We start from the raw sequence: 12,362 nt of genomic DNA, 5'->3' as shown, positions 1-12,362 counted from the left end.
GATGCATTGATAAAAAGTTGAATGGTATTGTATTTGTCTTCCTTTCTCAACAGTGAGTATCTTTGTTCTTGGCCAGTTTGATTTATCTCTCTAGCCACCCTTATTGGCCTACATTGGCATTATCACCAAAGAAGGCAATCCCATCTCTGTGGCTTTGGTTTGGTTCCTAAAGTGAACCTTGTGTTTACTGTTCCCAGGTCTCATGCTTTCCCATATCTGACCTGTTTGGCCTCATGACCAGGATATGTGGGATGGTTCCTACAATGTTCCAAAGTTTGTAACAGAGCTCTCCTCTGCTTTGTTCCAAATTCTGCAACATTTTACTTTAAATAATGAATTTAAATACAAACAAACTTGAGCTTTGCCTATACTTTTCAAGAATGCAGAAATAATTTAAAAATATTCATTGAGTCCTCACTGTGCACAAAGCTCCATGTTAAGCCTTATGCAGGACTCAAAGTCGCTTGAGACTAAGCCTGTTACTAAGTCATGTGCAATTTAGCTCAATGGATTTTCCCCCTTCATATTGCTCTGATAATGTTTTGGAATTAAGTGCCTTGATTCCTTCTTTTCTCTGCTTATCTACACACTGTTTATTATTGCACACCATCTCAAATTCTAACTCCTCAAGAAAATCCTTCCAGATTTTTCTAACCAGAAGTTTTAACTTTCCTTTAACTACCCTATTAGTTTCTACTTTCCTTAACTCATCTATCACATTATATTTAGTTATTTATATAATAATTCACTTTGAAGAAATAATTATGTTTTAATAAATCTTAATAATCATTGAGGCATCAAGTAGAGTGATTTGCATTTACTAAATGCTCAACAAATATGTGAGAGATTCACTTGAAACTAGAATTAGATAATTCCCAAAGTGAGCTAATAGCAAATCAATTCTTTTTCAGTTTGAAGTCAAATTGAGCAAAGTATGACTCTGATCTTCCATAATCATAGTCAACTTTATCATTTTAATTAAGTAAATTTAATTGGTAGATAAATAAGTAGATAAAAAATAATTTACCTGCTTAACTATTTTTCATATGCCATTGCATTTTTCTTTGTAAAATTTAAGGATTTTGTTGTTAATATACTTTTTCACAAAAGTATTAATTACTCAGCTATTCATCACATACTTTTATTGACTTTAACAGTAATTTTATTCAAAAGAGTTAGTATAGGACTGCATGAAAAATTCAAGGCCAAGGCTTAATCTCAAATTTCCCTCCCTTTGGCTCTATCTTTTAAAACAAAACAAACAAAAAAATCCCATAACATATAAATGGGTATTTAAGTATAATATCATTCTCATTGTGAGAAGAAAAAATAATTATTTCTCTCTAGATGCTGGAAAATAAAACAGCTAGAAGCATGCCAGTATAATACTAACTGTTAAAAGAAATATTTATGAATCCGAGAAGATAGTAAGCTAGATGAATAGAACATAATTTTCATTACCTTTGCTTAATAATGAATGCATAATAACTGAATTTCTCAGTCATATTATAATGTTACTTAAAATATATTTGTATTTTGTTTGTTGAAATTTTCTAACTTCCTGTTTTTCTTTTAGACTTTAAAGCTGTCAAGTCGTGTTCTAGACAAAATAAGTATTGGACAACTTGTTAGTCTCCTTTCTAACAACCTGAACAAATTTGATGAAGTATGTACCTATTGATTTAATCTTTTATGCACTATTCTTATAAATTATACAATTGAAAAGGTAGAGTTTTCCTGGGTCACATAATAGTAATTAGTGGTTAAGTCTTGCTTATCTCCAGCTTCCCTATCCTGGAAACTGAGAAAGGTAAATTGTATAGCATAGCACCGTTCTGGGGTCTGGGTAGAACAACCCAACTCAAAGGCATCTCAGGCTGTTGTTAATAAGATTTTTCAAAACAATTCTTATCATATCTTGCTTCTTTTTAATACTTTAAATCTGTTATATACTTTGGCTGAATATGATACTCGGAGCAATTTTTGTTCTATATTGTCTTATGTGACAAATTCAAGCTCCTTGAGGATAGATAATGTGTTTTACTTATCTTTGCATGTCCAGTACTTAAAATAGCATTGGACCCACAGCTAGTACAAAATTAATTACTGTTGAATTGAGCAACGATTTATTCCTAATGTTTCTGTCAATTGACAGAGATGTGCAGTTGTGTGGATTGAGTCTCTAGAGAGAGTTTTTTGTTCTCTCACGTCCTGTGCTGTGGTTCTTGCTTAATCCAAAAAGAAGTAAGTTACTAAAAACCTGGACATGATACTTAAGATGTCCAGTCTCAATTCCACTGAATAAAAATATACTTTAAAATGCACTTACTTGAAATTTGTTCTTTGGGAAAACCTAGTCTATATGTAGAATGTTTAAGCACATTGCTATGTGCTCCATGTAATGATTACTTGATTTTAGTGTGCTCAGAACCATGAAGTGTTTGGTCATATGCTCCCTGTATTCTCTTTCTTTCATATATGATTGTTTGTTTCTAGGGGTGGAAGATAAAATGCCACCTGTTTTTGCTGTGCTTTTATTTTCCAGGGACTTGCATTGGCACATTTCGTGTGGATCGCTCCTTTGCAAGTGGCACTCCTCATGGGGCTAATCTGGGAGTTGTTACAGGCCTCTGCCTTCTGTGGACTTGGTTTCCTGATAGTTCTTGCCCTTTTTCAGGCTGGGCTGGGGAGAATGATGATGAAGTACAGGTAGCAACTTATTTGCATAGCTTGAAAATTTTAAAAATTATGTTTTCAAAAAGCCCACTTTAATAAAACCAGGACTGCTCTCTACATAGAACTGTGATCTTCGGTGTCATTAAAAAAGCCTTTTTTTTTTCTTTTTAAATTCTATTTTGGAGGCAGAGTCTAACTTTGTTACCCATGCTGGAGTGCAGTGGCACCATCTCGGCTCACTGCAACTTTTGCCTCCCACTCTCAAGCAATTCTCCTGTCTCAGCCTCCAGAGTAGCTGGGGTTACAGGCACACGCCACCACACCTGGCTAATTTTTACATTTTGGTAGAGACATGGTTTCACCAGGTTACTCAGGATGGTCTTGAACTCTTGACCTCAGGTGATCTGCCCACCTCAGCCTCCCAAAGTGCTGAGATTACAGGCATGAGCCACTGCGCCTGGCCTAAAAAAGACTTTTTAAAGTGGTATAAATATTACTTCCTATATCAATGGGAAATTTTTTGCTTGTCAGTCTCTAGAATTTCTTTATAAATATGTTGATTCAGTTCATTTTTTAAGATATAAAACAGCTAAAAATGGATAAAATATTTATGTGAGTTAAAAGGAATACCTAATTTTTGTGTAGAGTTTATTAGCTTTTATGACTCTGGTTTATGGATCATCACACCAGAGCCTTAGTCACTTTGTATTACAGAATAACTAATACCAGTGAATGAATGACTTACACCAGTCACTGCTTGTGATAAAGGGCTTCCTGAGTCAGGTAGAATATGACATAAAGTATAAAAATTTTGGAGTCAAATAGCTCTTTGTTTGAATCCCAGATTGCATACTTACTAATTATATGACCTTAGTCAAGCCAGTTCACCTCACTGTCTTTGTTTTTTTCATCTCTGAATTGAGATACCCACCACTCATAGACTATCATAAGGGACAGGGACAGTGCCACATAGGAGGTATTTACTAAACAGTAGTTATTGTTTTTGCTACCATCTATTTGATAATAAAATAAATGCCCATCTGTTAAACAAAAGAAATATGACTTAAAACCTTGAGCAGTTCTTAGTAGATAATTTGATTTGTTTTTCCTATGAGATTGATTGATTGATTGATTTACAGAGATCAAAGAGCTGGAAAGATCAATGAAAGACTTGTGATTACCTCAGAAATGATTGAAAATATCCAATCTGTGAAGGCATACTGCTGGGAAGAAGCAATGGAAAAAATAATTGAAAACCTAAGACAGTAAGTTGTTCTAATAATTTTAATATTGTTAGTAATTCTATCCTTAATTAAAAAAAATAAGTTTGTGATTGTAGACTTTCAGCTCGTATTTGTTGTTTCTGACAATCAAATTAAGTTATATCAGTATTCATGCATTAGTTCCTTAAATTCATTTTCATGGGCTATAGGTTTATGTAGTTGGTCCAGGGTGTTATTTTGCACTGCAAGTATATTATATTTATACCTTATTAAAGAATCTGCTACATGTGTTCATTGCTGCTCAATACATTTATTTCATTGAAATGATCAAGATACTGAAGGGTGATTATTAACTCAGATGGAACTGGTAGCATATACAATTCTGAACCAAATAAATGATTTTCTATTATTATATCTTAATTTATGTGTTATGGTACATTAACAATGAAAAATTATATTTGATTACAATATGTTTGTTCTTCCTTAACTTGGGAATGACATAGGATAAAATTCATAAATTGTGTTCCTATAATCCTCCACTTGAAGTGAAGTCAGTTCAAGTAATAAAAGATACCTCCTGAGATAGAATCAGTACTTGGCACCCATCTCCAGTGTTCTTTCACCTCATATAACCTTTCACTGATTAGCAAAGATTATGTCCAACAAAGAAAGTACAGCACAGACTGAGATATGATTACTGAGATAAATTTGGGCAAAATATAAACTACAGCATTTCTGTAGCAATGACACCATTTTTCTTCAGTTGAGCTCCATGTTCTACAAGCTGTAATCAAAAAAGGTTCTAGGAGACTGAGTGAAAGTTGATACACTGTTGAAGGGACAAATAATTTCAGCACATGAAAATTTCACAAGGAAAATATACTAAAAAGAGAAGTACGCTTTTGGATGATGTCAGTATGGGTTATGAGGAATTCAGGCTGCTGAGTCCAGTATACAATGATAACTGAGCTGCAGGTGTGTGATTGGAACAACAAAAGAAATGCTGAAAAACAAAAGAAGTCCTTTGCCATGTAAATAGAAAGAGTAAAAGGGCATTTATTTCCCAAACATTATTGGTCACCTGTTTTTGTTATGTCTTTCAAGATAAATCCAGGAAAGGAATTGCATTTTCTTTCCAGAAAACAAGATCTTGGGGGAATTGTTCAATTGGTAAAAGTTGTTTTTCTCATTAACAAGTGAGTGCTCCATTACACTTGCTTGCTGCATCACTCTTCTGCCTGCAGACACATGTATAGCAAGGGTGATGACAAGGATATTCGAAGGTCTGGTTTTCTCAAAACTCATGATAAACTCATGGGTAGGTCATTCTTGGTGCTGACTTTACTTTGTTTTTTGTTGCTTTTGTTCCCTCTTCCTCAAAAGATGAATCTATCCCCTTACTTGGAATTTCTGTTTGATATATAGCAAATGTTTGGTTGCAACCTGTATAATCTGGCATGAAATTGTCACTTGAAAAGGCTAGAAAGTGCTTACATAAATATGGGAGAGCAAGAATTGCTTCTACTCAAGAGAGCAAATATAATGTTCTGGAAGAGATTGGTAGAATTCACATCAAAGGAGTGATTACCCTAGCCTGAGCCACTGTTATACTGGTCAAAAGTCTGTGCAAAGCTCTCTGAAAATCTACTCTTTTATTGCTCTTTAGTAATAAAGTTACTTTCAATTTTAAAAATAAGAGACTGATAAAATATTTTTTTTTTTTTTTTTTGAGACGGAGTTTCGCTCTTGTTACCCAGGCTGGAGTGCAATGGCGCGATCTCGGCTCACCGCAACCTCCGCCTCCTGGGTTCAGGCAATTCTCCTGCCTCAGCCTCCTGAGTAGCTGGGATTACAGGCACGCGCCACCATGCCCAGCTAATTTTTTTTTTTTTTTGTATTAGTAGAGACGGGGTTTCACCATGTTGACCAGGATGGTCTCGATCTCTTGACCTCGTGATCCACCCGCCTCGGCCTCCCAAAGTGCTGGGATTACAGGCGTGAGCCACCGCGCCCGGCCTAAAATATTTTTATGATTCATAACATGTTACTGATTATATTATGGAGAATATGCTTTCGGGGTGATTCTTATAAATATTCTTGGATCCATTTTTTTTTTCTTATAGTACCTCTTCTTCGTGTTTTTTTCAACTCTTTCTAATATATTTCAGTAACAGTTCAACTAATTTAAAAAGATGTTTTCTATCATTTTATTAATACCAGCCTAGTCCATGTTTTTCCTTTTCTTGTTGTGGATAAAGAACACACATTGTAAATTCAAAGTATATAGACCTCTACTGTGCTATTTAATCTTGGCAACAACTCCACAAAGGAGATGATGTGTTTTCCTTCTATAGAGGTGGATTCTGTAAAGTTAGAGGGAAGAGTGACTTTAAGATGGCGTAGCTATAACTGGCAGAACCAGGATTCAAAGCCAAGTAAGATTCCAAAATCATAATCTGATTTCAGTATCAAATTACTGAAATCAGTAAATATTAGACCTAAAAAGACTGAATTGCAATTTGTGTTGGGCACACTGAACTCCATTTTCTTCATCAGTGTGCTCAGATTACATTTTAGCTTTCAGACTAAAAACAGAAAAAAGGATTCTCTCTTAATTCTGCACTTGAGAATGAGAATGGCTTTTCTGAATTATACAAGCAAGTAGAACTAATGCACAAATGCCAGGTACCCATATACTATGCCATGGCACAGCTGTTGTCCCCTTCCACCAGAGCCCCTTGTCTGTATTCTGGTTGACCTTTCCTTGTGCAACAGCTGGATGGGGAGGCTCACAAGTGATTCCAATGTGTGGCTTCTGGAAGACTGGAACTGAGTTGAAGGCAGTGTTACCCTCTGCTTTCTCTGTTTTCTGCCTGCTAGATCATTTAAGCCTTGCATGTGTATTAAAAAAATATTTTCAATTTGCATTTTAGACTAGAAGATTGAACGTATTGTGTAATGTAGTTGCAAATAATTACATTGAAATAAGACAGTGAGAATGTAGTATCTACTTTCATAATTTTTCAAAACCCACCTGCAACTTGAATCAAAAGAATCACTTGGGTTTTTTTTTCTTTTTTTCAAACGCAAATCCTGGAAACCTACTGAGACTCTCAATCAGTAGCTCTGAGAGGCAGGCCTGAGACTGTATTTTTACCTTTTTTTTTTTTTTGAGATGGAATTTTGCCCTTGTTGCCCAGGCTGGAGTGCAATGGCATGATCTTGGCTCACTGCCACTTCCGCCTCTTAGGTTCAAGTGATTCTCCTGCCTCAGCCTCCTGAGTAGCTGGGATCACAGGTATACGTCACCATGCCTGGCTAATTTTTTATTTTTATTAGAGACAGCGTTCCTCCATGTTGGTCAGGCTAGTCTCCAACTCCCAACCTCAGGTGATCTGCCCGCCTCAGCCTCCCGAAGTGCTGAGATTATAGGCCTGAGCCACCACGCCCAGCCAAGACTGTATTTTGAATAAGTATCTCAGGTGATTTTTACACATGCTAAGTAAGGTTTGAGAATCACTTCTCTGTAGCTTATATGTTACTTTCAATGTTCCTCAAAGCCAAGTTAGAATTTCCAGTGTTAAAAATCCATTAGGTAATCACAGAATTGTCTTTTTTAAAATAAATCTTGCAATGTTATTCTCATTTGAACACTTACTTTTTTAAAAACACCAACCAACAAGCAAAAAATGATTAGTCTAACTAATCTTACAAGTTAATAATGAAGTGAATAAAGGCATAAAAATAATGTCATAATAATGTTAATAAGTATGTGCAAAACACTGGTACTTTCATTGTTATCCCTTCATATAAGGTAACTGTGGCCCAGAGAGATTAAATCACATGCCCAGGGTCACACAGGTGATACAATATGGAGCCAGGATAAAAGTATAGGCAGAAACACTCTGGAAACCATGCTCAGATCTTACATGCTAAGATACCTGATATTTGAAAAATAAATAACATCTCAAATTTTATTATTATTATTTTTTTGTAGAACAGAACTGAAACTGACTCGGAAGGCAGCCTATGTGAGATACTTCAATAGCTCAGCCTTCTTCTTCTCAGGGTTCTTTGTGGTGTTTTTATCTGTGCTTCCATATGCACTAATCAAAGGAATCGTCCTCCGAAAAATCTTTACAACCATCTCATTCTGCATTGTTCTGCGCATGGCAGTCACTCGACAGTTTCCCTGGGCTGTACAAACATGGTATGACTCTCTTGGAGCAATAAACAAAATACAGGTAATGTACTATAATGTTGCATCATATACTATGATTTAAGTAATCAGTCAATAGATCAGTTCTAAGGAACTTTGCAAATGTGCAAAAAGATAGAAAAAAATTTCCTTTACTAGGAAGTTATAAAATTTGCTAGCTAATAATAGGAATGTTCACCTTAAACTTTTCCTAGCATTTCTCTGGTCAGTATGATGGATGAGAATGGCATTTTATGCCAAATCACCTTAAAATCCCAATAATGCTGATGTAGCTGGCAGCTTTGAGAAATTCTAAAGTCTTTAGGTGATAAGATTCAATTTATACAAAACTAATTGGATAAACTTGTGTATGATCAAGAAGCAAATAAATGGTTATAATGCTTTTTTGCTGCTTTTTAAAATATTGAACCCAGAAAATATGTCTCTGTGACAGAAATAAAAATGAGGGTGAAGGGTGAACCACTTTTAGGTAGTTCTGCCATTATTTAATCTAGGCCAGAGGTTGCAAATGGTGGCCATACACCTAATTTTGGCTCCTCGACTTGTTTTGTTTAAACTTTAATTAAAAACATTTGAATTGGTTGCCATAAATTAAAACTTAGGAGAACACCTCCCCCCACCCACACACACACACACTCACACTCATGTGTTCAGCCTTTTTTTTGAGAATTGGAATAACTAGTCACTGGGTCCTCCTCTTCCACAAACTGTGGCAGCTCCCTACTTGCAGAGCGCCTGCCCCATCCAGTTCATCACGCTTTCTTCTCAGCCCCATTCCTTAATTATATCACCTGTTTGGCCCTGAGACTAAGTGAGTTTGAGATCTGTGATTTAAACAAAGTGGTGAATGTAGCTCTGAATCATAGTAAGTAGCTCTAGGAATCATCTTGCCTTCTGTTAACCCACTGAGAGAGAAGAGAGAGAAAGAAAGAAAGAAAGAAAGAAGAAACAGACCTGGGGAGAGTCACTGAACAGGAGCATAGAGACAGAGAAATAGATCTTGGAAACCAAACTGACAGCAAATGAGAGAAACCAAAAGAGACGTAGAGAGAAGCAGAGAAGAAAATGAAGAAGCAAGGCAAGGACCAGGCTTTTTTCATTACTTCTTATGGCCAAGACCTCAGGATGCGTGGACTTAATTCTTCCTTATGCTCCTACCTTCCCTAAAGAAACTGATTTAGAGTCTCTAATAGAGCCTTTCTTTTAGAATCACAGTTTGATGCCTTAAGACTAGTTATATACCTTCACATCCTTCCTTAACCCACTGAAGTGATGCTCATGAGGCCTTTAATAAGGAGGGTGCTATTAAGATGAAGACATTCACTTTTTTCTCTGTCCAATGTTGGATTAAGACACATTAGTGGGTAATTCAGGGTTGCTTTATAAGTTCTTCACTAAGGTTAGCACGTAATAGTACAAGGAAGAATCAATTGTATGTTAAATCCAATGTATAAAAAGTTTTATAAAGTATCACATGTTTAAAGAGTATATTTCAAATATGATGAATCCTAGTGCTTGACAAATTAACTGTAGAACACTGTAATAAAATTATTTTATTAAGAAATAATTACTATTTCATTCTTAAAATTCATATATAAGATGTAGCATGATGAGAGTATAAAGTAGATATAATAATACATTAATGCTATTCTGATTCTGTATTATGCTTTTGCTCTTTTTTTATAAATAGGATTTCTTACAAAAGCAAGAATATAAGACATTGGAATACAACTTAACAACTACAGAAGTAGTGATGGAGAATGTAACAGCCTTCTGGGAGGAGGTCAGAATTTTTTTAAAAATGTTTGCTCTAAACACTTAAGCATTTTCTTCTTGGTGAATCTAGATTTCATCCTGATGGCAAATAAAATAAGAATGATAGTATAACTGGTAGAACTGGAAGGAGGATCACTTCCTTAATTTCTAGATTAAGAAGTAGAGGAATGGCCGGGTGTGGTGGCTCATGCTTGTAATCCCAGCACTTTGGGAGGCCAAGGCGGGTGGCTCACCTGAGGTCAGGAGTTCAAGACCAGCCTGGCCAACATGGTGAAAACCCGTCTCTACTAAAAATACAAAAAATTAGCTGGGTGTAGTGGCAGACACCTGTAATCCCAGCCCCTCGGGAGCCTGAGGCAGGAGAATCACTTGAACCCGGGAGGTGAAAGTTGCAGGGAGTGGAGCTGAGAGTGCACCACTGTACTCCAGCCTGGGCAACAAGGCAATACCCTGTCTCAATAAAAAAAAAAAAGGAAATGCATTATGAAAGCTCTTTTATTTCTTTCTAAGTCATATAATCTGTTTCACATAACAGATCAGGAAATAATACAGAGATCATAGGTTTTGGAGCTGAGTTTGAATCCTGGCTCTGCCATTTACTCTCTGTGTAATCTAAGTCAAGTTACTTGACTTTGTGGGCCCTCTGGCTCTCCATTTGAAAAATGGAGAATATTAATATTTACCTTGCAAGTTTGTTGTGAAGACTGCAGGAGAGAATTCAGGTAAAACATTCATCAGAGTACCATGCACACAGTGGTTCCTCAATAAACAGCTTCTCTGATCGCAAGTTCCAGTCAAAAGTGCTTTATATATACAGTCAGTAAAAGGATGTGGGAGAGATAGACCAGTGTATTGTTTTCTACCACTTTTAACCTTTTTCATCCACTATTAAAAATTCTCTTATATTGCTTGACATCAGAAAAAAATATTATCAATGATTTTTAGCCTCTGAAGAGCAATATTTGATTATTGAGAACAACTGTTGAATTTTTAGTTTCTTCTCACTTATATGGGTTGAGTAAAGGTAGGAGGTACAAAACCAATGTCCTGGGTCTAAATCTTAGTATCTTATTTTGGATTCATTTATGTAAGTAACTTGAGCATCAGAGCTTCATTTTACTTCCTTTTTAAAGACATACGTAAGAGAATAATTCCCATCTGCTGAGCAAAATTGTTTTGTGAAAAAGTTTGTGGATCAGATGTATTTCACTTTGATTTTAGGAATTTCAATTATCTTTCTAGGCATGAAGGAAAAATATGAAGTTTGACATTTTCTACAACTTTCAGGTCATTATTTTCTTACTCTGGTGCAAAAATCCTCAATTCCTGTCTCACTCCATCTAATCAAATGGGTGGCATGCTTGAGCCCTTACTATGAGCCGGGCACTAGGATAAGCACTTTATGTGTTTTGTCTCACTTAATTCCCACAGCATTCTATGACCTAAATAAAATTAATATTTTCATTTCACTGATAATAAAATGGAAGATTCAAAAAGTTTGGCAACTTGGCTCAGCTCACACAACTGGCAAGGATGGAAACTGGATTTTGGACCCAAATGTCACAGGCTAGAGCCCTTTTCTCTAAACTATTATCTTCTATCTGATGGCATCCTAGTCCTCCAGTCTTTGACAGTCACCTAAACTCTGGACACCCCTTGATGACATTTGCTTATGATGGTGATGCTTGTTAAACTTCCTGTTTGAGACTTCAACATAGTCTTCCAGTACTGTCCTTAGAACTTATATTTTGTAGTGAGTTCTTCAAAATCTTTCTCTCTTAGTCATATCCTGAGTTTTGTTGGCACCTGAACTTACCTCACTTTGGATATGTCGCATTCTGAAATCTCTTTCTCAGCCTAGAATTTCCTAATCTTCCAACTCTTTGAGTCTTTTAATTCTACATTTACTGCCTTTCCATTTCATCAAAATTTCTAGTCTTGTTAACTCTTCCTTTTGGACTCCTCCTGATTTAACCTCTGCTTATTCAAAGAACAGTAATTTCATTCTCCCAGCTGCACTCTCAAATCCCTTTTCCTTTTGGTGATTTTTTTTTTTCTCTGCCAAACATTTACTTTATCAGTTTTCAAGAAGGAAGTGGTATCTGGGAAACAATAGTGCTATCTGTTGACTCTAGTCAACTGTAAGCTTTATACATTTATTGTTTCAACCTCAAATGGGTCTATAATCCTTCTTGGGAAAATCCTTTCATTTGTCTTTAATTTCCTTTACCATTTCCCTAAAGGCTATTCCAGATTTTTACCACATTCACAAAATTTCCATCTTCTCCCAGGACCTGTTCACCCCCAATAGATGACCTTGTCTCCCACAATACTTAGAGAAAATAGAGGCTACCATCATATTTGAATGTTTCCAACTTCTCTCTTCATCCTTGGGATTATCTTTTTCTTCTTTTGTGTCTAAGAGAAAGATGTATGCTTCCTCTTATCCTTGTCTGAACTATTCTACT

General features: G+C 35.8%; 1 protein-coding gene across 1 annotated transcript in view; it reads left to right on the top strand.

Annotated features, from left to right (window-relative positions):
- The window catches only part of CFTR (CF transmembrane conductance regulator), a 181,957-nt gene that overhangs the window by 46,360 nt on the left and 123,235 nt on the right, over positions 1 to 12,362 (top strand). The window contains exons 5-9 of the mRNA XM_064374118.1: positions 1,577 to 1,666; positions 2,546 to 2,709; positions 3,816 to 3,941; positions 7,897 to 8,143; positions 9,809 to 9,901. Coding sequence (XP_064230188.1) covers positions 1,577 to 1,666; positions 2,546 to 2,709; positions 3,816 to 3,941; positions 7,897 to 8,143; positions 9,809 to 9,901 — 720 coding nt within the window. The remainder of the gene's footprint in view (positions 1 to 1,576; positions 1,667 to 2,545; positions 2,710 to 3,815; positions 3,942 to 7,896; positions 8,144 to 9,808; positions 9,902 to 12,362) is intronic.

Source organism: Aotus nancymaae, unplaced genomic scaffold (assembly GCF_030222135.1).
Source record: "Aotus nancymaae isolate 86718 unplaced genomic scaffold, 86718_ANA_hifiasm-v0.15.2.pri h1tg000002l, whole genome shotgun sequence".
Classification (NCBI taxonomy): Eukaryota; Metazoa; Chordata; class Mammalia; order Primates; family Aotidae; genus Aotus; species Aotus nancymaae.
This window is presented reverse-complemented; position numbering and strand designations above follow the sequence as displayed.